Raw genomic sequence first — 24,761 nt, 5'->3', positions numbered from 1 at the left:
AGACCCCAAGCCTAGAATCTAATAGTCAAAGCCAAAAATCTAAGATCATATTTGAGACCCAAAACCCGAAATAAAATCTAAGATAAAAATTGATATATGAGACAAGATATGAGACGCAAAATCAGAGTACTTGTCAAACATATTCACGAGCATGTCCATCTCACCCCGATACTTTTACATATGTGTATATCCTAATTATGCATTGTGTATATAACAAATTTGTGGATCCTAAGCAGAGTAGGTGAGTATGTGTACATCTATAACTTTACTTAACCCAATTGAAATAATCATTGTTGGGTGTTTGGCAACGAATGGTGTGCCATGTATCCTTATTCTATCAACAATCCTCATTTTTTCGTTTTAGGGATTTTATGTCATCTCCCTCCATTCTATTTTGATTGCAACATCTAAATTTACGCTTCCCAATAAACAAGTTTGATCTCTTATATCCTCAATCATCTATTAAAAATTATAAAAACCTGAGATTTTGATTTTATGTCAACACAAACCAAACAAGATTATACATGACTTATATTATTTGTCTTTACGAATAAATCATAACAAATGGACAAAGGAATGCACTGGATATTATAAAAGAACAAATATTACAAATACAATTGAGCAAATGAAGTATACCATATGTTTTAGTTTTTTTTGTCCAAATAATTCCCTTGTTTAATTTACACCATTTCTTGAAGTAATTCTACCTTGTACAATATATATCATTAAACCTCAAATTTTTTTTGACAACATTAAGGGAAAAAAAATAAAATCAAATTTAAACACGCCACTCCCATCCTTACAATAGACCTAGACATGGGCCTAACCTGTTCATGGGCTTGGAAAAATGGTGGGTGGGGACGTGTTTTATGTTTATTTTTTGGATTCTTGTCAGTTTTAGACTAAAAAATAAAAAAAAGGACGTTCGACCCGCGAGTCGTGGGTGGCCCGTGTTTTATGTTATTTTTTTTTGTATTCTTGTCAGTTTTAGACTAAAAAATAGAAAAAGGACATTCGGCGCGCGAGCTGGCTCACATGCCATATAGGTGGGCTTGTACTGGAACGGGTTTGGAATAAAATTTCTTGACCATGGTAGGCCCACAACCTACATATCAGACAATGAGCTGGGCCGACCCATGCCTATCTCTACCTACCAAAGTTTCATCTATTGTCTGGCAATACTAGTTGAAAATAAAATGAAACTAATAAGTTAACTGAAATTGATAAGGTGGTAGAACTGGTCAGTTAGTTGATTAGTTTAATTGTTTGGCAAAATTAGTTGCTTAAGATAATAAATTATTTTGACAAATTTAGTTGTTATCAAAATTTTACAAAGATTTTTCAAAATTTCAGTTACTCGATTGGAAAAGTAAAATTTTTGAACTTACCATTTAAGTCATTTTAACCACCTAAAATTTTATTTTAGCTACTACTCAAAAACTACTAATCATTTTAACACCTAAAATATGTTAGCAATTTATCATTTCAGATAACTAAAATGATTCTCCAAACAAAGCCATTTAGTAGATTTTCTTCTTGTCTAACCTTTTCCTAAAACTGTAATATTGTATAACACATTATTATATATCGAACTACTTGAATTCAAGAAAAAAAAATCTTGGAAAAAGAACCTTAAAATTAAAGAAGACAAGACAAGTAATATTGGGCCATAAGTAACACATGCACATATCTATTATTGGGATAAAGACCAACTGAATATATTGGGCCATAACAAAAACAAATAAAAAAAAAGTCCATCTCTCAAAGTACAATGGACATAAACACGTCAATCCAATTTTCCTTCACCGAATTTCCCCCAAATCAATCGTCAAATCATAAGAAAACCCTAATTATCTCTCACATCGCAAATCACCAACCATGTCGGTGACCGCAGGTGTCAGCGACGCCATTATCGCCATTAGAGAGAAGCTTCGAGGTAAGATTGGTCAAACCAAAGTCAAGCGATACTGGCCAGGAAAAGCTCCAGAATGGGCCGACGAAGCTGAAGAAGACGCCGATCTTCGCACTTCTTCTCGTCGACAAACCCTAGAAGAAGCGTTTCCGTCGAATAATGATTCTTCATTTGGTCGCGCCGATGATCCTCGTCTTCGACGATTGGCGGAGAATCGCGCTGAAAATCGGGAGGAAATTCGCGCCGATCACCGGAGGATTCGGCAGGCGGAGATTGTGTCGACGGTAGAGGAAGAAAATCGCGCAGAAGAAGCTGCTGCGGAGGAAGAAGATGAGGATGCGTTGGAGGAGAAGAGGAGGAAGATAAGAGAGAGATTGTTGCAGAGGAGACAAGAGGAGGAGAGACAATTAGCGCCAATTGAGGAAGAAGATGAAGAAGCGGAGGATGAAGAAGAGGAGGAAGAAGAATCGGAGTATGAAACGGATTCTGAGGAGGAAGAGATGAATCGTAGAGCAATGGCGAAGCCAATATTCGTGCCGAAACAAGAGAGAGAAACGATTGCGGAGAGGGAGAGATTGGAAGCTGAGGAGCAAGCATTGGAGGAGGCAGTGAAGCGGAGGTTGGAGGAACGGAAAGTCGAGACGAGGCAGATTGTAGTGGAGAAGATTAGAGAAGCTGAGGAGATTCAGAAGAATCTGGAAGCGGAAGCGGATGTTGCTGATGTTGATACTGATGATGAGGTGAATGAAGCTGAGGAGTATGAGAGTTGGAAGGCGAGGGAGATAGCCAGGATTAAGCGAGATAGAGAGGATAGGGATGCCATGGTGAAGGAGAAGGAGGAGATTGAGAGGGTTAGGAATATGACTGAGGAAGAGAGGAGGGAGTGGGAGAGGAAGAATCCTAAGAATAACTCCGCCGCGTCTAAGCAGAAGTGGAGGTTTATGCAGAAGTATTATCATAAGGGTGCTTTCTTTCAGTCTGATTCTGATGATAGGGCTGGCACTGTGGGAAGTGATGGCATTTTCGAGCGTGATTTTTCGGCTCCCACTGGGGAGGATAAGCTTGATAAGACCATTTTGCCTAAGGTTATGCAGGTTAAACACTTTGGAAGGAGTGGCAGGACTAAATGGACTCACCTTGTTAATGAAGATACTACTGATTGGAACAACCCGTATGTTCCTCTCTCTCTTTCGCTTTCTTTTCTCATGTTTGGTTTGTTTAATTGATAACTTATGTTTCATTCTTTTGTGATTGTCTTGTCGATATACTTGTTCAAGTCTTTTTTGTTTTCCGTAGAATTAACAGTTATTGGAGGAAGAGGTGTGTCTTGTGTGATTGTGTGTGTGTTGGGGGGAGGGGGATTGGGTTGTTGATAGTAATTAGCAAGCTTTATTTACAAGGTTAAAATGGTGGCAAATTATACTCTTGGGATAGGCTTTGTAGTTTGTTCTATAATAGCTGTTTGAGATGAGGGGGGAGAGTTGGAGGTTGAGTGTAAAGGCTCTTGTTTAGGGTTTTTAATTGGGTGAAGAACATTTTAAATTGGTTGAGCTTATTGTAAGTGGCAAAGTGTTGTTTCCTAGCCCGAGAGTAAGCTTACTTGAACGTTGTTTGACATGTGAAGGCAAGAATGTAGATCATTAAAGTTAAAGCTCGTCTATTGTTGAGAGTTTTCTGCTTGTGTGTGATATAGTCCTTTTCTTGGGTTCAATGGAATAGGATAACCTAACATCACATTGACGATTCCATCTTTGAATATTTTTATTGGAATTTACGGGATAAAGCCCTATATCACTAACAATTTCACTGTCATAGATATACCACTTTGTATTCTATTCCATCCTTGCTAAACTTCTGTCACTTTGCCTACTTTAGGGATTATAATCGGCCCTGGAGTTTCTTAATGATCTTGCTTAGGGCTATTTCCTAAGGTATAGATTAGGGCACATCTTGTACTGTTAGCTATATGCACTTTTTCTGTCATTTCGGCTACTTTATGGATTACAGTGCGCTGTGGAGTTTGTGTATGAACTTGCTTAGGCGCTAGGGCTATTTCCTAAGATATAGATATGGCAGATCTTGTAGTGTTACCTGTATTTTAGATCATCATGCGTGTTTCTTTTTTACTGCATGTCAAAATGAGATTTTACTTTTGATACAGTATTTCTGGATAACATTTTGATATTGCTAGTCCAGTATTTCTGGATAACAATGGCAGTTCTACAAGGGAATCCATATTCTAATCCCAGTTTCTTATTTCTATATCTGCACAGTTCTTATGTGTTCTGTCAGATGCTAGATAAGTAGTTCAGATATTCTGAGAAACCTACTTGTGAAGTGCTTAGCAGTTAGCATGAGCTATGTGCCACGGCCCACAAGATATCAGTTAATTTGTGCAGCCTCAGCGTTTAATAGGACCAAGATAGAAAAGCTTCTTTTAGACTTTGCAAGATATGCATTAAGGAGTACAATTTGGTGATTTATCTACGCATTTAGAGAGAAGGATTTCTTAATATGAAGGCTTTCAGAAATCCTACAATTTTTTATCCTTCTTCCCAAAGTTTGCTGTCTATATACTCCGTAACTAGTGAAGGCCATACTTGAAGGGAGCTTGGAATTTATAGCAACATATAAATTGATGCCAAAGTTTTAGTCTTTTATAAAGTATCTAGGTTTCTTGAGAGCTTGCAAGAATCCAGATTTTCTTGCATTATCTTTTGTAAATCTCCCTTCGCAAACAGAGGATAAAGGAATGCAAAAGATCAGATCCGGGAATACATCCTGCGTGTTAGTGTAATCAGACTGAAAGATGATGCTAAATCTGTTTCCAAGTGCTTTATGTTCAGATCTAGGGCAGTCAAAAGTATAGTTAAGGAGGAAAAAAGATAAGTTATTTGCTATATTTCTATATGCTGGTCTAGATCAGGCTGGAAAGGTAATGCAAAATCTGTTTGTCCAAGTACTTGCTGCTCAAATATGGGATTGTTGACAGTAAAGCTAGGGAAGAAAATGATTATTTCTGTATCAAGTTGAGATTTGTTGTTCCTGAAATGTGCAAGGAAGATTCAGGAGATCTGTCTGTTTATATCAAGTTGAGATTTACTGTTCCTGAAATGTGCAAGGGAGATTCAGGAGATTTGTCTGTTTAGTCCCTCTCATATCTGATCCCTGCATCTGTGTGTGGGTCATGTCATCGTGATTCGTGACCCAAGTTTGAAAGGGCTGATTGATGATTGCAACTATTGAGAGTGAATTTTCTTGCACCATATTGCTTCTTATTTATCGCACTACCTTGTTTGGTTGGCCTAGATTTATCTTGATCATTTTTGGCGTTCTTGCAATCTTGCTCCATATGAATGTTGAGTGGTAATTTCTGAGGCAATTTGGTAGAAGTGCATACCTTCTTTGGGTAAGTTGGCACTTAGCATGAATTCAGCTTCCATGGAAAATGTAAATTCTTCATAGCACTTTTAGATGAAAAAAATATTTGGGGAAAAGCTTTTCCCGTCCCTTCTTCTTGGAGCTTGATTTCACAAACCTTCATTTTGCAAATGGATTCGGTTCTTCTTGTGACCTTTTAGGTTAAGTAATCAAGAGGGGTAGAAGGTAAACTAGTTTTTCATTTACCATTATCTGATCATTCATGTCTCTCTTAGGTGAGGATTAACCGTAACAGAGTTCAGGTTAACTTGATTATTGAAAGCCTTAATGCTATTGTGCGAGGACCATCATTATTACTTGGTTACTCTTACATGGATGAATAGTTTTAATGTTTTTGCTGGTGTTGCGTTGTTTGATATATCGATTTACTTCTGTTTTTAACCCGACCCCCTTTCGTGCAATGTGGTAATGTGTGTGATATTATATCAAACATTTTGGCACTTTGTGTTGATGTCGATATTGGTTACTGTGCAGGTGGACATACAATGATCCTCTTCGGGCAAAGTACAATGCAAAAATGGCAGGGATGAACAAACCAATTGCAAAACCCAAAGGAAGCCGGAAACTGAAGGACTGGGAGCAGTAGTACAAGTTGACCTAGAAATTTTATAAGGAGTCATCTTTTGTTATCCCTCCTTTTTAGGAAGTATTTGTGAAAGTGCAACATAAATCTTCATAACTCACAGGGAAACACAAGATCGTCTTTCGTTGTACAATTCACAAGTGAATATACAGTATTTAGGTGCTGAATTTTGTGCTCGTTGCCGATTCTTTTTTGATTGGCTTTATAGTGCATAAAGTTTTAGACGTGGTTTCTACATACTTTCTGATCTGTTGGGGATACTGTGAAAGTGCAACATAAATCTTCATAATTTACGGGGAAACACAAGATCGTCTTTCATTGTACAATTCACAAATGTGAGTATACCATATTTAGTTGCTGAATTTTGTGCTCGTTGCTGATTCTTTTTGATTGGCTTTCTAGCGCGGAAGGTTATTAGAAGCTGTTTGTACTTGATTTCTGATCTATTGGAGATACTGACTGCCAAGCTGAAAATCTTTGGAGCTTGGAATGGTTCTCACTCTCAAATCTTACTTAGACACCGACTGTTTCCAACGATCAGGATTTATGTGTAGAAATAAATTGCATGCGAAGCATTTGCCTAAACTGGGCTTCACACTGGCTCTAATATTTGTTTTGTTGTTTCGTTTGTCAAATTTACATAATATACTGTAGTAAGTCTTGTACAAGACCTCATTACCATAAATTTAGTGTAAGTGTAATTTACTTTGTTCATTAAGTTACTTCGTAAGTTAAAAGGGTCATTCGATGAGTTAAATGTGTCACTTTTAGATTATTTATCACCTTAAAGAGGTTATTTGTACCATAAGTGATCCTTTAGAACAAGTTATTCAAAGTCTTATTGTAAAGCATGGGAAGACGATCTTATACGAGATTTGAGATTTATGGTATGCTAGGAGGTTTTAGGATTTTGTCTCTTTATGTGAAGTTGTGAAGGGTCTAGGATCAACCTGCAATTTGAAGTGAAATTGTGGAGGGTCTTAGATCAACCTGCAATTCGGAAATTTCAACTAATGCTCCACCAAATAAGAGCGTGATTGTAATTTCATGAGCTGGAGGGTTTAGGACCCCTACGACACTATTTTAGATAGGAGGGTCTACGTACCCTACCTAACACTATTTATAAAGCCATTGTGATTATGGGAAGAAGACACAAAATACTTCTAGGACCTTTGTGAACAAAATAGGAGGGTATTATATTTTTGAAGTCCTTGAAAATCAACCCAAAACATTACATAAATATTACTAAAAAATTTGTTAGAAATGACATTATAAATACAAGTTTTTGCGATAAATCATCTTTTAAAAAGAATGGCAAAAAAAGACCTTTAAAAGACATTGATAGGAATCTTGACACATATTTTTCCAATGTTGAAACATTAAAAACTACCATGTGCACACATCTATTATGTTTTAACTTCATTTCTCTTCATTATCCAATCTATACTGATGAAGTCAATGCTAGAAAATATTTGGCCACAGTCGAGAAATGGAGAGAATTGAGGTTGAAACATAAGAGATGTGAGGAATGTGCCCTGCACATATTTTATTTTAATGAGTCAACATTGTTTTCAAATTTTATTTCTCGCAAAAAATTGCATTTAGATATGCACTATTACTCCCCCAAAAAAATACACTATTTCCCTTACATCCCAAAACCTATAATAAACAAGTCCAAGTGTGGTATCCTTGTTCACTAAGCTAGACCTCAAATCTGGATATCATCAGATTCAAATGAAGGAGTAGGATATTCCCATAACAACCTTTAGAACTCATGAAGGGCATTATGAATGATTGGTGATGCGCTTTGGGTTCACTAGCGCACCTGAAACCTTTCAAACCCTTATGAATGAAGTGTTCAAACCATTTTTAAGAAAGTTCGTGCTGACTTTCTTTTATGATATCTCGGTTCACACTTCACAGTCAAACCAAGGAGCAACACCTATTCCATGTACAACAAGTTTTAGAAGTCTTGAAGCAGCATTAGTTGTATGCTAATTTGGAAAAAGTGCGAGTTTGGAAAGCATGAAGTGGCACACTTAGGCCATGTCATCTCTTGTAAGAGTGTGGCCGTGGATGTCAGCAAAATTGAGGCTATTCTTAAGTGGCTAGTGCCTAAAAACCTCAAAGACTTGAGGGGTTTTTAGGTGTAACAGGTTACTAGATGAAATTTTTTAAGGGGTATGCATAGATAGCACTCTCTCTCACTGCGCAATTGAAGAAAGATAATTATGGATGGTCCTTAGAACCCACCACTGCCTTTGAGATTCTTAAGGCTGCTATGACACAAGCTCTAATATTGAAGATGTTAGACTTCTCCTTTTCTTTTATAGTAGAGACCGATGCCTCTGGGTTTGGGTTTCGAGTAGGGGTTGTGTTAACCCAGTATGGCCATCCAATTGCCTTTTTCAGCAAGGTCTTGGGAAGTAGAGCAAGGTTGAAGTCAATTTATGAGAAGGTATTGATGACCATTGTGGCATTGTGTTGGCTGTGTTAAAGTGGAGGCATTATTACCTGCTAGGGGTGTTCATTTTGGATATTTGAAAATTTCGGGTCGGAAAAGATACGATCCGAACTCCGGAACATTTCGAAACCGATCGGACATTCGAAATTTGGGACCGGACCGGATATCCGAAAACTAGAAAAAATGAAGCAGATGAAGCTTTTAATGGAGCTTAGTGCCATGGCTACTTCTTGTTACATCAACTGGGATTCTTTGTATCAGGAGTTGCAGCAAGACTCTTTTATTAGACAACTGAAACAAGTCTTAGAAGCACCAGTGGATGAAAAGCCCATTGGATCCGGTCAAAACTCGGGCTTACATATCCAATTTTGGTCCGGATCGGGTCGGCACAGGTGACCACTAACTAATCCGGTTTTCTTATCAAACCGGATCATTAAGTTTACATGGCGCTAATTGTCAATTCGTACAATGGATTTAAACTGATCCGGTTGACATCACATGACCGGATCTGTTACTCATATATGATAATGTAACAAGCTAGCAGCAAGCAGCAACACAAGCTGCCAGCTGCCAGGTCCAACTCCACAAGCTACGAGCTGCATAGAATTTATCTGTACACCTTTTCAATGAATTTAAATTCATAAATTATTCATAAAAATAAGCATAATAATATTTCTCACATAGCAGCCAAAATGCCAAGAACCAAACATTTGGATTCGAAATGTACCCCTTCCATCCATTTTAAATTACAACAATAACCAAATATTTGAATTTACACAAATAAGTTTCTTTCTAGATAAATCACAAGGCTAACCACATATTATCCACCAGCTGAAATCCTGTTCCATGACAAATAAGAAGGATTGCCAAATCATGCTCAATTGTGTTTGTCTTGGCGCAGTGGGAAGCAAATACAACCTCTATCTTCATTTACAAAATACAAACAATTTTTATTTACAGATTGGGGGCAAAACATAGGTTCGAAGTAGGTTGAATTAAAAAATTGGTACATGCGTAGAGCAAATCATCATCTTGTCAGATTTCAACTTCAACATCCTATCCGTGACCAAATGGCCAGGAAAATAGCAAGTTCATTTTGGAATACGACATCAATGGCTTGTCTTCGAGCGATCTCCTGGGCTACGAAACAATATCCTACGTAGGTAAAGATTTTAACCGATTCCCAGGTACTTGTGCAACTGTTGCTTTCGAAGAACCTATGGATATTAGCATACACTGGACCATGGATCGGATTTGTACATTAGCCAAACAACTAACGTCATGCCAAGTGATCAAGGTATTGCGTACACAGGTGGTTGCGGCACAACAGCTAGCTCGAAGGTGTGGACGGCATTGTATGGATCTACCTGGACTACTTTAATTTTATGTTTCTTTATTTCTTCCTTTGTCTTTCGTCTATGCAAGTTCACTTGATGTCAAAAAATAAAATAAAGAGCAATATTGCAAGCAATCAGTGGCCTGGAATCAAGAAACAACAGCATCATAAATTCACTTCATAAAAATAAAACCACCTCCCTAGTATCAAGTACAATATCTTTGTAATATGAAGAAAACAAAAAAGAACTAGGAAGCTAATAATAAAGAGGAAACTAACAAATAAAAGCATCCCTAAACTCTAGCCATTATTTCCAGGTTAGATTAGTATCAGATGCAAGGACCACCAAACCACTATGGAGATTAGGGGATGAAATTCAAGATACAATCTGTAGAGGGACAATAGCTTTTTTGAACTTGGTTCCTCTACTCCATAAATGTCTGAAAACCATTAAAGACCATTATTTGAGCTCATAATCCTAACAAGAATTTATTCATATTCCCTGCAAAGACACTTAATTTCCATTTCACTAGGTAAATGTATGACATTGATTGATTGACACTTAGTTGTTTGTTTTTTATTTGGGAATGTGAGAATGCTTGACTTCAAGGGTTCGAATACCTGTTATTGCAATTCTCTCTTTTTTGTTTTTTTTTTCTTTTTTTTTTTTTTTTTACAATTGGCAAAGTTGTTCTCCTCTGTTAGTTGTTACTTTCCTTTTCTTTTTACAGTAACTCTAACTTGCTTCTTGATTTTCCTTTATACCACTATATTATATTATTTCATTTTTCTGTTAGTATGATTTTATACCTTATATACCTTAAAATTGTAAATTGTTAAAAATAATGTGTACAACCTAAAGCCTATACTTAGATTTTTAATATTCTTTATAGGCGTTGGGTGATAAAATATATTCTATATTTCGATATTTTGATTTTATTCGTCAGTTATTAGTTTATCTAATTTATTAAGGGCTACTTCATCACACAATAGTTAGAACGCTTTTGTTTTTTGTTCGTTCCATTTCAGTTTTAAACACTATTATTTTTGGCATGGTCCCTATTATTATGGGATTTCTCTCTTTCTCAATAAAAAATACCCATCAACTCCTATCACATCTATTTTTTAAAGAAAATTTGTTAATAAATATCATACTTAGGGCACTTTTTTGAAATAAATACTGAGGTTGTCTGAAATTTTAAATAAATACCATGTGGTTGACTAATTTTTTTTTGGAATCACTACCACTTGACAGAATATTGCAAAAATACGTTAGTTTTGCTACGTTAGTGAGTAGTGACACGTGAAATGACGATTTCCCGTTCCCCTACCACCATCACCACCACCACCACCACATGCAACACCATGCTTACCACTGTTGCTACCACCACCACCCCACCCACAACCATAACCACCTACAAAACCACCACCACCCCCACCTACAACCATAGCCACCTACAAAACCACCACCACCTCTTACCATGCAAAAATCATCCTACCTCACCACCCTAACCAACTAGAAGACCACCACCACCCACCCACCAAAAAAACGACGCGTCCCACAATACTAACCAACTACAAAACCACCACCACCTTGAATGGTGGTTAGGAGAGAGAAGGGATCGCAAGGGTAGTGAATTTCGTGGGGTTTTGGTGGTGGTGGTGGAGGAGATTAATGGAAGGTAGAAAGTAATTTCACATGACACTAACGGGGCAAAAATAATGGTTTTGCGAAAATCTATTAAGTGATAGTGATCCCAAAAGAAATGATAGAAAGTTGGTATTTATATTAAATTTAAGACAACTAGGTATTTATTTCAAAAAAGGACCCGAAGTGTAGTATTTATTAACAAAATTTCCATTTTTTAATAAAAATAACATTTGGTAACCACAATAGAACTTATTCCTTAAATTACGTGACCCATGTCTTTGTAGGACGGAGTGAATATTAGATATATATTAATCATATAAAATGAAAAAGTTTTTTTTTTGAAGAAACAATTGCTGATAAAACATGAGTTAGTCAATTCTCAATTAGTTTTTATCCTATAAATATACATATCTTATTAAATTTATTATGTGTTAGGAGCCTTTTTTTCATATATTGTCCCAGCCCCAATAATATTCAAGAACGGCCCTGCTTGCAATCTTCACCATGGCTTACTCCTTACCATTCAACATAACAGGAAAAATATCGTAATTGAAGACAATACCCTTCTTGCCATGAGCGCATTCAAAGATCTTTGAGCTACTCCATAGCAAATAGCTAATATCACGAAAAATATCAAACTTCTACCTAACAAGTTCTATAGTTGATAGCTCACCCATATTTTTCAAGCATCACATCATGCAACTAATTGAATAGCTAAAGTTGATCAATTAGTTACATGACCTCCCTCATCTTTTATTGCTACCCCTAATAATTCTTCACTTGCTTCTATCCTTATAACCAATGCAAGAGTTCCCCTCGAATAAAGAGTCTCCCAAATTATCTTTCTTACCTAGTCAAAAATAAAATAAAATCAAAATGTTTCCACATTCAACCAAATAAAGAGCAACTATCAATCCTACACGAAACTTTCGGTAACAACTCAGCTCCAATTTCACTAAACGATCACTAATAAAATTGACATAAAAGTAGTGCTGGAACTTCATACGAATGAACTTACCGATTAGTTACAACTACATTAGACGGGTTTACATCTTTGTACCTCATGCTTCAGGAAGAGTTAAAGTAGAAGCATAAGCTCTAGACCACTCACAAAAACAAAAACAAAAACAAAAAAAAGCACTGGTGTACAGACATTTAATCGTACAAGTCCAGGGAAACATTAAATTGACACATACAAGACTCGGGTCCCCAAAGAACAACCTTCAATTTCGAAGGCGAAGAAGAAAAGAAGATACAACCATTAGTTGGACCATACATGAACAAGGCCATGCCTGTTTCCAGTATATATCTCATTGCGCTCTTCATCGTAAAAGAGAGCTGTAATATCTTCCAAAGCCTCTGCAGGCGTGCTACGAATCCTTGAAGCTTTTACCCGCTTCTTTGAAGCACTACCACTACTGTTACTGTTACTGCAACTGCAATCCTCTTCCAAATTTGAGCAGTTATCTGCTCTTATTTTGGCGAGGCATTTTCCCGTCAAGATATTACTCACATTTATAGAACCAGCTGCATGATGGATAAAACTACCATTAGAGAATATCAAGACACCTACATATTCCAATTACAAGAACAAACTTTAAAGCACTATTCTAAGGAAACCACGGACAGCATCTGCACTTATATGAACTTGTGGATCAATCCATAAGTGTCTGTGAAGCAACCAGCGAAAAGTACATTCAACAGTTAAGCAGCTGGTAAGTTCATTTCGCAGCTTGTTTATCAAGATAGAACAGTAAAATGCAATATTCTACAAAAAAATTTCAAGTTCTGTACAAAACCAACTGATCAAAAATTAGAAATTTTACCGATTCCTTCTGACATCGGATCATCAGAATCTGCCTTGCAATATGAGATAATAAGATCTTGGTCACTTGTAATATATATATTGTTTGTGTTGCAGTCAGGATGCCACAAAAGGTGGTCCTCAAAGGACGTGACAAGCTCACCACGGAAGTTCCAAACAGCCACTGTTCTGTTCCTAAAAGTCAAGAATAACTGGTTTTCGTAGAGAAAGATAAAAGCAGACGGGGTCATAAAGTCGGTTTTACTGACTTGAGTCAACTCTGAGTTGCGAACCTGTACATTGGGGTAACATGCAATTAGCAATAGTCTTATGGAAACTATTCAACAAAATCTTGACAAGAAAAATAAAGTGAGATTTTACATCCAGAATCTGGAGATTTTCATTTTCTTGCTTGACGAGAAGCTTCTCGTTGAACTGTTCAATGAAGTCCACCTTTTTACTCCGATTAATGAGATGCTGGAATGATTTCAGAACCGTACCATCCTCAATGGAAAGTATTTTCAGCGGAACATGGCCAGTACTTTTGGTATATATCAGTAGCATTATCCCCGGGCTGTTTACGGGAAAAGAAAAAAGACAATCAACTAATAAATCACCGACTGTCATAACATAACTACACATGCAGAATGATACCAACATGCTAGAAACATAGTAAATCCAACATCATAGACATGGTATATAGAATTACATGGGAGATCATGCTTACAATAGGCTATTCAAGCAGATTACATTTTTTCCCTTCAAAGAACAAAATTAAACTGGTTGCTTAAAAAAATGATATGAGTCAATGCGCCCCAATAACCCCTCGCCCGATGCATCATCATAACCACATGGACACAACCCAAACTAATTAAAAAGCTCATTCCACGTTCACCAACATCAGGTGAGCATGTCAGTGGAGCTACAAACACTTTATAGCATCCAGGGAACAAAATTTGATATGGAGTTTGTCAGGAAAAGCAACAAAAGGACTAGACTACTAGATGGGTCCATTAACAATAATGACAAACACAGACTGATACCTTACAAAACAGAGTCAAAGTCCTAAGATGAAGGGCAACCAGGCCAGAAAATTGCAAATATAAGATATTAGCATGGCAAAAAAAAAGGAATAAGAGCAATCACCTGATCTTTATCTCTTGAACATCTTTGTCAGAAATGGAATAGAGCATTGTGTAGTTCTTCAAATCGAATACCTTGTAAACACTGAATATGTTCAACACGTATCAGGCCATAATTCACAATGAACGAAAGGACAATAACAAAAAGCACATAGATTCAGCTACAAAATACCGATTGCCACACACTACCTGTCCTGAGCAGAATACGTGAGCACCTTTCCATTTACATCATCAAACTCTACAAAACCAGGCCACTTCAGTGACTCAGACTCAAAAAGAGCAAATCCAGCATCTGGTTTTCCTCTCTTTATGTATCTAGACAATATCAGCAAGCAATATATCATGAAGAAATCAGGAGAACATGCTGATACAGGCTTCTGACAGGGAAAAAGGGAGTGGGAAATGGGGATGATGCTACACTTTATTTTCTTAAGCATATTGTCTAAACTCTTAATTCATCACAAAAACCCTCAACGTCAGAAAGAGATCTAAGAAGTTGCAGAGTTTACGCACTCAATCCTTGTCGTTCTGCACTTCAAGGAACTGAAATTGTCAGAAGCGTATACTGAAACTGTGATAAGAGAATCATTATTTTTGTTGTAGAATAAACTTCTTATGACTTCGTCTGGGCTGACATTCAGAAAGCATATCCTCTGATTGGTTTCTGCAACCACAAATACTTCATATCTGAGTCCATTTTGACCACCAAGCATAAAATTGAATGACTAGATTAGCTGCATCTGCAGACACTACCACATAATTCCAGTCACTCACCTCGACTAAATGCTGCACAGATGCCAGACTGTGCAAGAGCAAAGACAATGTCATGCGCTGCTACAATTTCAATAATTTTTGATCTCTTTCTGAGAAAAGGCAATATTGTGGGGCAGTGTCCTTTCGGATCATGTGTATCATACTCTTCCTGTGGCAAACAAAGAAGGAAGCTGGAATATAAAAAAAAACTGATAACTTAAAAATCTTGAGAAGAGGAGAGGGAAAGCCATGACTTGGCTGAAGCACTTGTAATTTAGTGGCCATACGTTATAAATCACATATGCAAGTAAAGGTAGTAAAATATAAACAGACATGTACTTGTTCATAAGGACACTTAAATACCCTAGCAAGAACATAGACATCAACCAAATTTTGGCTTCCACAGTAAATTCAAACTGACCATAAAATCAGAACAGGAACGAATTTCTCAGCAAGGATAATCCCTAAATTTAAAAACTTGAGATTTAATCCTCTTGTATAACAGCTTGTATCACTGCACTTCAACTTGACTTACAGTAGCTAACAATGCTAATTTAGCTAGATGTGTTTGATAATCACTGACAGATTGGTAAATATTTCCAAAATAAAATAGACAAGCATTCTCCAACTTCTCAGATTGGCTAACAAACCTATCTTTCATAAGAAAGCAGCAAAGTCCCATATCAGCACTAGCTTATAAGCTAAGATCAAATTTTTCATCAGTATATAACTTTCACAAAAAAGTACTCCGCCCGTTTTCTTTTGTTGTTCTTGTATTCTCCACTAGAAAATTTCAATATGTTGTTCCTATTTTGAATCTTTCCATATATAGTGTAATTTTATGACTTAAATTCCCCATTGGTTTTAAGTTACAACAAATGTATTCACATTATTTAGTAGTCTTTTTTACTCTTTTACCCCTAAACCTTTTGTCTCATTGGTTGCTTAACATAGAGTAAATGAAAGGACTAGAATTTGTATTTTTTTAAAAAAAAAAAAAATGAATTATTGCCCATTTTTTAAGATGCATTGGTGTTTCCTCCCTGATTCCAGATAGGAACAACAAAAGGAAACAGAAATCACAGCCTTGGCCAAAAGTACAAAGAATTTCTTCCTCAAGGGCCATATCCCTGAAGAAGGCATATAATGCAAGGAGCAACTACTTTATTTGCAAGCAATGAAATACCATAAGACCCAGCCAGCTGGCTGCTTAATTCAGAGGCACCATTAACCCTAAAATGATAAGGACTAGGAACACTAACTGAGGAATGAGAATCACAATATTTGATAGAGAAGATCTTGTAAGCCAACTGAGCCAACCCAACAAGCTAAACGTTTCTGGTCTGGAAGCAAGGAGTTGAAGAGTGCGTGCAACTTTTTTGCTCCACTCATTTTCTTATACTTCTTCCTTTCCATACTAATTGCAACATGTATGTACGACACATATTAATTGCAACATATCGGTATGACACATACTTTAAGGGCCGTGTGAAGAGTTGAAAGATGAAGAAAGATAAGAGACCAATGTGATGAGGAAATAGATACAAAGAGCTCATTAGCAAATCAGCTAATGTCGCAGATAATGTAAAACTTCCAAGTTCGGAGAATGTAGCAATTAATATAGAACAAACAAAGTATAATTTTACTCAGTGAAACAAGACTCTGGTCAGAATCTGCCAAAGCCATCCACAGGAATAAAATCTATGTGATCTCTGCCAAGATCAAATCCAGAAGAAAACTGAAAGCTAGAGAATGTGAACTGGAACAATGAACTCTGACAGTCAAGATCTGAACTCTGAAATAAAGGAACCTTGACAAAACTGATCATGTTCACAACTCCGTATATCACTCATGGTGAAGATGGTGGGTTCACCAATTGCATTATCCCATATCTGTATTTTCTAATCTAAAGAAACAAGCCATTCTTAATTTCTCACAAAATCAAGATTTTTGTCACTCAACAAAAAAACCCTAAGTCAAAGTATACATGAATTATTCCACAAGAGACTTAGAAGTGCTTAACATGAAGATTTTACCCAAAAATGGGCTGGATCATATCATTACATATGAGCTGCAACCTGGAACACCAAAGATATAACCTTTGACACTCATTGATTCACATTCCTAATATTTCATCCTTGGTACTTTAAAGCAACGTCCAAACAGATGTTAACTAAAGTCTAGTGTCAGAGAGAAAGCACCAAGGACAAAAAACACAAAGATAGATCAACTGATTCCTCATCTTAAAAGAACTACATCTCCTTGGTAAACACACATTTTTCTTTTACACAAAATTGAGACCTTAAATTGCTAGGCACATAAACTTGAATAATCTTCCACTTCAAACAAACCATAGAAGCTCCACAAAAGCAAATGCAACACGCCACATCAATAGTGGGATAGTGTGACGCGTTCAAACGGGAATAGTGACAGTGCATAAATACACCAACTATATGCATAACAGCATAGGCAAGGTCAATAATGGATTAATGTTAATACATCCCTGATATTGGTTTAACAGAGAAACTGACAACAGTGCATCATCAATAAGCGTGAGAAGTGTAACACCAGAGATTAGCTAGAATTTTAATCATCACCTCCAGCGTAAAAGTTAGTCTTGACTCTTGACAAGCAGGCCCTTAATTACCATTGCACACTTCAGTAAATTTGATAGCGATCCTTTTACTTCCCAAACAATAGCACTTTGTGCACTCTAACTTCTTGAAAAATGTCATCCCGAGTCCCAACTAAGAAGCTGAATGTTCAAAGGCCATATTCCCAAACCAACTTTTTTACTAAACACAAACAAGGATTAAGATAGTGCATTCCATTTAAAGATATTTCCATGCTCCAAACAATTGAAATCATGACGTTAAGTTTCTAGCTGCATCAAAATAGCCTCCCCGTACATTTACCTTTAATGACCCAACTATCTAGCAAGGAAGCTGAGACAAGATTTAGAAAAGAAAATGTAAAGAAAAAAAATCTAAAAAGTAGTAAACCAAAAAGGAATTTTTTTTTCTTCGTGCTTAGAGAAAAGAAGACCTACTAAAGAATAAGGACGAATGTGGTTACCAAAGCTCCTCCTCCTTGATTAGTACTCAGTATAAAATGATCAACAACATTGTTAAAGATCATGTGAAAATATTTGTGATAGGCGGGGTACAACGTCCGAAGTAAATTCATCATAACCTCATAACAGTAAAGATACCAAGATCCCGTTGTAATCTTGAAGCTCATAGCATAGTCTCAAATCCCTAAGTGATCCATTTCTTACTTTTAGTACACCTAATACATAGGTCAGTTTCCCACTAGCTAAGGATATGTGACTTAAAATGTTAGAAGATATCAAAATTAGATTCTTTTAAAAAAAAATTGATGAATTCTAACAAAGTTTTTTTTCTTACAATATAATTTCTATAGATTTTCAATTTTACTTTACAAAGAAGATATTTCAAAATATATATATACTAATGAATTAGTATTTATAATTTATACTAACAGCACAAGTTAATGAATTATGCCCTTGTCCACATGGCTCTCTCCCCCAATCCTACCTCCTACCTTTTCATCTCAGGGATCTAGATGTTCTTCGACCATCTCGCTTCATCATCATTAAAAAGGATTGATCAATCACCACAAAACTCATTGATTACAAAACTCGAGGAATCATCTAAGTTTCACTCAATCGATGCTTCAGCTAATAATTCTAGTGGTCTGTTAAGTGACCTTGGGTAATCTGCCATGGGGTATCGCAAAGTTTGATGACGACAACCCATTCCAATCACCATTAACTTCAATTGATGGTAGGGTTTTCAATATTAAGCAATTCATCTGAAAGTTATTGGAGAGACGTGTTGTCAGCATCTCACCCACTGCAGCTTTCTTGACGTTTTAGATGCCATAACTTATAAATCACAGCCTAGCATTTTTGGGACATTTTGTACCTCTTTCTGCATCTAGAGAAAGTGAATTTTCTGATTGGTGAAATGCTGAGGGTAAATGTCTCCAAGCTTTATAGGTTACCACCTTCATAATGCTTCATCTACATGAAGAAGTGCTTGAAAACATTAAATAATTGGCACACCACATCGCCTATCCGCTCAACACAACGTCTTAGCATTCTTCACATACGCAAACCCCACGGCCAAACTCTACTCCCTCTTCGCTACTTATGCCATATTCCCCAACAAAATAGAGAAAGGTAAGAAAAGGAAAGGGAGGGGAAAAGAAGACACACATTGAGAATGCATTTGGAAACTCTATTCTCTGCTACTTGCTGTCTTAAAGCTGGATATATACCACATCATACAGAGATTTTAAAGAAAAAATAAGTAAAAAGAGAGAGACGTTAAGAGCGCATTTGAAAACTAAGCTGCATATGTACCACATCATACAGAGATTTTAAAATTAAGTAAAATTGGTACGTGCACAAAACTACTAAGTATCTAGTAATTCATGTTTAAGTATTCACAGACATTATTGATTATCTCCACTCAAATGAAGGCAGAGATGATTTTAGATAAAATAAATCGAATCAGGAGTCTATTGCCAGTTGCCACATGTGTCGTCTGCTAGAATTAAGTTTAAAATTATCACACTCTTTGACACTTTGCACTGCAGTTTTTTCAATAGCCCTTTCAACCTACCATGAACGAAGATACACCCCCATAAGTTACTATTCCACCTCACCTTATGTCTTTATCTCATGTTCTTAAAGGCTATCAAAAGAGTATACTGCTAAATACATCCATGAAAAAGGGGCTAAATAGATCCCTCCAGTAGAATTATCACCACATAATTCAGTGAACCATCCAGCAATCTTCCTTTTCTTACCTATTTGCTACAAGAATATCTAGCATAGCCGAATCAAAAGAAAAAGCCATTTTCTCTCAAAAGTCCACATTAATTAACACAAGTATCATCCTTTTTAAGAAAGAGAAAAATGCTGAATTTCGGATTTATTTCAACCACCACAAGGTTTCCTGCCTGATATTTACTTCTTCTCAGCTCAATCATAATCTACAACAACCCACAATGCAATTTCGACAAAAGTGAACTGCACACATGTATTGCCTTTCTAATATCTTATATTTGCTCAACCCAAAACAATATCAACCTGCCCATTAAAGGATTCAACATCATAGACAACAAGCTGAAGACTTCGAAGAATGCCGAGTGCAATCTTTAACAGAAACTATCTACCAATTCATTCACGATCCACTTTCTCATTTCATCTAACCACAATTATCTTCCTTCCTAGAATACCATACACTGCGAGTACCAAATTGAAAATGTAAACGCCCAACATCAAAACCCAGAGTAGATATTCAACTGATCCACTAAAACCATAACCCAAAAAACCAAGACAACTTCACGAACCCTAAAACAGTAAATAAATTAAGTATTCTCAAACCCTAGTTGCAAACTTAGGTGAACTACCCTAAACAAAACAATAATTAGGGTTTCAGTATGTTAACAAGCTTAAACACATATACCAACAAATGAGACAGCAAACCATCCCTAAATTGGGGGGAAAACAACAGCAAAAAAAACCCTAACCTGCAATCGAATGTTACGAAATCGTTCTTGAGCATCACTCATACTAAAAGAACGATCACGTTTAGAGCAAATCTCTCTCCTCTGAAGCTTCCTTACGCTGTTTACAAACCCATCAACGCCTCCACCTCGGGGCCGCTTCTTCGCCACAACGCGTCGAACGCTACAAGGTCTAGGGCTTGCCGATATTCTCCTCCCGTCCATTTTCTCTACACTTTCTCTCTCTACAATTTGAAAAACAAACAAACAAAATCTACAAATTTTCAACTAAAAACTCAAATTGGGCATCAAATTGAAGACCATTTGAGTTCAATTTTAAAGGGTTTTCAAGCGATTTAGAGAGAGAGAGAAAAAAAGAATGAGTTTTTTTTAAAACCCAGTAAAAATCCTTCAAACAGGATCTAGGGCTTAATTTCTCTCCCACTGTTTTTTCTTTCTCTCTCTTGTTGAAGTTGTATTTGAGTTGCAGTGAAGAAGGAGAGTTGCGTCCCCTTCTTTCTCTCTCCTCTCTCTCTCTGCACGATGAAGAAGACAGCAGTGGGGGATTGTGGGGGAAGAAGAGAAGAAAAGTTTTTAGGGAGAGAGAGAGAGAGATGATGGTAAGGTTAATTACAGAGAGATGTGTAGTGTAGATGTGGTTTTTGAATTTTGGGGGGTGAAATTGAGTTGTACATTAACATTTCCCTCTTTGACTACTCCAAAAAGTTTCACCTTGTGTTGTGCTTGTTTTCAAAGGGATTTCAAACTTTTTTCTATGTGAGTTTTGAAATTTTAGAGACAACTTGCATGTAATCCTCTATTACTATGTTAGTACTAGCCTTCGTATGCACGCGATGCGTGCGTTAATTTTAAAATTTGTTATTCTATTAGATACTCCATTCGTACTTTATTTATGATTAAACTTAAATATGAAAAATTCAACAGTTAGATGAATTTAGATACATTAATTTGCTACTGTAAAAAAATAAAAAGGTTGTGAGTGATTGTTAACATTAATTTTTTGTGAATGAATATTAAACAGAAAGAACAAAAATAATGAGTTGGTTTTACTGAATTAAAGAGTATCAAGGGTAGTGAACGTTCAGACTTTTCATGTGCACGTTATGTATGTCATCTTTTTTAATAAGGTATAAATATTTTGGTCATTTAATTTTTGATTGAAGTATTTGATGCATATACCATTTTAAACTTGTTTTAAATGGCAAGTTGGAATGAGAATTTTTAAATGATTTGCTTTTGTAATTTTTTTCATTCCATTAATTAGATCATTAAGGGTATTTTAGTCACTTCAAAAGAGGACACCACACCTCCTCCCTTGGCTTATATAATAGAGATATTTTGGGTGGCTTTTTTTATTAGTAGGAAGATATCACATTTTATCAAGTTTAAATATAAGGTGAAATAAAGATTGGTTGTATTTGATTAAGTATAATAAGTTTAAATCTGATAAGTTATGGTGACAACAATGTCTCTCTTGTCAAAGGGCGTGTTCGGCAACAGTAGTTGTGGTGGTAGCTTTTAGCTGTGAGAGTAGCTGTTAGTTGTGCTGGTAGCTGTTAGTTGTGCTGGTAGCTGTTAGTGGTTGGTGTGTAACTGTTAGTTGTTAGCTGTTCAAGTAGCAGTGTAAAATATTGATGTTTGGTAAAAAAAGCTGTCAAGTAGCTGTTTAACAATAACTAGTTAAAAATTCAAATAAAACTTTAACATATAATCTATACATCAAGTGCTACCAAAAAGCTACAAATTGTAGCTTTTGACAAACACTACTAAAACACTACTTGTACCACTAAAAACTACTTACACCACTACCTTGCCAAACACTCTTATTTTTTCTAATTAGTGTTTTGACCAAGTCAAGACACTAAAAGCTACTTAAAGAGCTTGTGCCGAACACACCCTTAGTGGTGCATAAATTATATGTTAAAGTTTTGATTGATTTTCTAATTAATTATTTGTAAACAGCTATTTTGACAGCTTCTTTTACCGAACATCAATATTTTACATCGTTACTTGGACAGCTAACGGCTACACACCAACCACTAACAGCTACCATCTACTTTAACCGCTAAAAGCTACTACCACAACTCTTGTTGCCGAACATGTCCAAAGTAAATTAAATGAAAAACTAATATTATTTGAATAATGTGAGTCTGTCGAAAGTTTCGTAGTTATCATAGTACAACTTCAAAGATAGTTTACAAATGATAAGTAAATTTAGTAATATTTCAACACCCTATATTACCACTATATTACCTCCTTAAGTAGTATTTGTTGTCAAACCAACGTCGTTGCTTGGGTATCATCTAACTTATCATCACTTTGGTCATCCATTTTTCTAAAGCCAATTTCTAAGGGACTACTATATATTATATGTGTGACCAACAACATTATTGCCACTAGAATTGTGTAGGGTTAAGTCCGTCGAGCCATATGTCAGGCTTGCGAGTCTTAAGGTCATCTGGCCGAACTTAGAACGGGACAAGAAAAAATCATTTTGTGTCGGCTCGTGCCAAATTGTCAAAAGAGGGGGCTCCTCACGTCCAGATGCACATATCGTATCCACGGGCTCTCTTTGAGTTGTATATTCTTGCTTTTTGAATTGATATCAGCGTGATTTTCCCCCGTGCTCGTGTCGATCTCGGGCCAATAATTTGAAAATGATGTATGGTATATTCATTTTATGCATAAACATGCAATGCAGCTTTAAAGAAGCATTTTTAGAGAATATTTAATTTCATCTAACATTTGCCTTATAATGTTTGCTCAATTTCTAAAATGTATAGGGACTACATGGCAAAGGAGAAGAAAATTGATGTGCGATCGGTCATTATCCCATTAAGCCCTTAGCTGAGAATGCCAGATCAAGAGAACTAATGAAAGAAGTAATAGAAGAAGCGTCAAGAACGGTCCAAAACATGGATTGTGCTCTACTTGTAGATCATGTTCGACTAACAGAGAACACGAAAGAAAAGCTCATAAGCAAGCCCGAACTTTACAGCATGCACTAAATCCTTTTGTTTTTAGGTTGTTTCTGGCCCCATATAAAAGACAATGTTGTATTCTTAAGCCCTAATAGCCTCAAAGACAATGTTGTATTTTGGGTGAAGTTTTGAAACTACCAACTCATTGGAGCTTAAAAAATAATTCATCCTCATTTTTATTAGTAATATCTTTCATATTTAGTTGTTTCCAATAGATTATTTTGTGTGACACTTAGTTTTTTAAAATTTCTTTGCCATGACTTCTGATTTCCAACAATGTTCACATAAAATTATATGTGTAACTTATTGCCCTTAGAATTGGGAACCCCAATCTTTACTAATATATTTAAAGGTGTTCTTAAACAAGAAAATATGCCATATGGTGCTATCACTTTGAGTGTTTACTTCATGTATATGGTATGAGATTTGATCTCCTAACTTGAGGTTACTTTTTTTTTAAAAATAACAAGATTTTATTACTTAAAACAAAGTTACAACCTAAACCATCCAAAGACAGCTACAAACCAACTAGATTGGACCATAGCAAACAAAGGAGGTATTCACCCTAAAGTGCAAAATGCATTCTTACAAATTCAAAATCCAATTATAATCACTAAATCACCTCTAGTGATTTTCTTGGGCAATACAGTTCAAGTATGATCCTCACTAATTCCCTAACTTGCTTAATAACATAAGGTATATTAGGGTTTGTTTGTCCTTGTCATCAATAAATAAATAAATATATAAATAAGGTATATTAGGAATACATTATAACTAATAACAACTATTGCTACCACTGCCTCCTCTCTCCTTTTTCTCTCTTCTCTCTCCTCTCCCACAAAACCCTAATTTTCAAATTATTAGGGGCTACCACCACCTTTTTGGGCGGTGGTAAGCCCCTTTTCTCGTTTTATTACTAGCTTTTTATGTTTATGTTTTCAATAAATCTCAGTCTCTCTCTAATGGAGAGTTTTTCTATCCATATATTGGGTTATGTCTACCCATATATTGGGTTTTATCTCTCTCCATGTGAGAGTTTAGAGAATTTGTTTTTGGGTTTTTGTGTATTTCAAGATGTTGAGTTGTTGATCGAAATTTGTGCGGAGTTGCATCAGATGTCAAGACTTCGTTTACA

At 36.1% G+C, this 24,761-nt stretch overlaps 2 protein-coding genes across 3 annotated transcripts; one reads left to right on the top strand and one right to left on the bottom strand.

Annotated features, from left to right (window-relative positions):
- Nucleotides 1–1,780: 1,780 nt before the first annotated feature.
- On the top strand, nt 1,781–6,582 carry LOC104887130 (uncharacterized). Its single transcript, XM_010671726.4, has 2 exons — nt 1,781–3,083; nt 5,828–6,582. The coding sequence occupies exons 1-2, from the start codon at nt 1,879–1,881 to the stop codon at nt 5,937–5,939; spliced, it is 1,317 nt and encodes a 438-aa protein (XP_010670028.2). The 5' UTR covers nt 1,781–1,878; the 3' UTR covers nt 5,940–6,582.
- A 5,780-nt stretch (nt 6,583–12,362) lies between these two features.
- LOC104887131 (hypothetical protein) lies at nt 12,363–21,310 on the bottom strand. Of its 2 annotated transcripts, none has more exons than XM_010671727.4 (8): nt 20,649–21,310; nt 15,108–15,255; nt 14,847–14,997; nt 14,523–14,648; nt 14,338–14,418; nt 13,573–13,765; nt 13,214–13,484; nt 12,363–12,914 (listed from the first exon to the last, which is right to left on the bottom strand). In XM_010671727.4, the coding sequence occupies exons 1-8, from the start codon at nt 20,847–20,849 to the stop codon at nt 12,649–12,651; spliced, it is 1,437 nt and encodes a 478-aa protein (XP_010670029.2). In that variant the 5' UTR covers nt 20,850–21,310; the 3' UTR covers nt 12,363–12,648. The 2 variants fall into 2 exon arrangements, with proteins under 2 accessions (XP_010670029.2, XP_048494166.1); XM_048638209.2 differs by having other exon boundaries at nt 15,108–15,277; nt 20,649–20,831.
- Nucleotides 21,311–24,761: the final 3,451 nt, after the last annotated feature.

Source organism: Beta vulgaris, chromosome 2, assembly GCF_026745355.1.
Source record: "Beta vulgaris subsp. vulgaris cultivar EL10 chromosome 2, EL10.2, whole genome shotgun sequence".
Lineage (NCBI taxonomy): Eukaryota > Viridiplantae > Streptophyta > Magnoliopsida > Caryophyllales > Amaranthaceae > Beta > Beta vulgaris.
The sequence above is the reverse complement of the archived record's forward strand: the minus strand, read 5'-3'. Positions and strand labels throughout refer to the sequence as shown.

Bases quoted from the DNA above. Each gene is read 5' to 3' on its own strand.
- LOC104887130 (XM_010671726.4), top strand. From the start codon at position 1,879: ATGTCGGTGACCGCAGGTGTCAGCGACGCCATTATCGCCATTAGAGAG. The intron at 3,084-5,827 runs GTATGTTCCTCT...GTTACTGTGCAG, and splicing joins ACTACTGATTGGAACAACCC to GTGGACATACAATGATCCTC.
- LOC104887131 (XM_010671727.4), bottom strand. From the start codon at position 20,849: ATGGACGGGAGGAGAATATCGGCAAGCCCTAGACCTTGTAGCGTTCGA. The intron at 14,998-15,107 runs GTGAGTGACTGG...TTGTGGTTGCAG, and splicing joins CTGTGCAGCATTTAGTCGAG to AAACCAATCAGAGGATATGC. The intron at 14,419-14,522 runs GTAGTGTGTGGC...GAACATATTCAG, and splicing joins ACGTATTCTGCTCAGGACAG to TGTTTACAAGGTATTCGATT.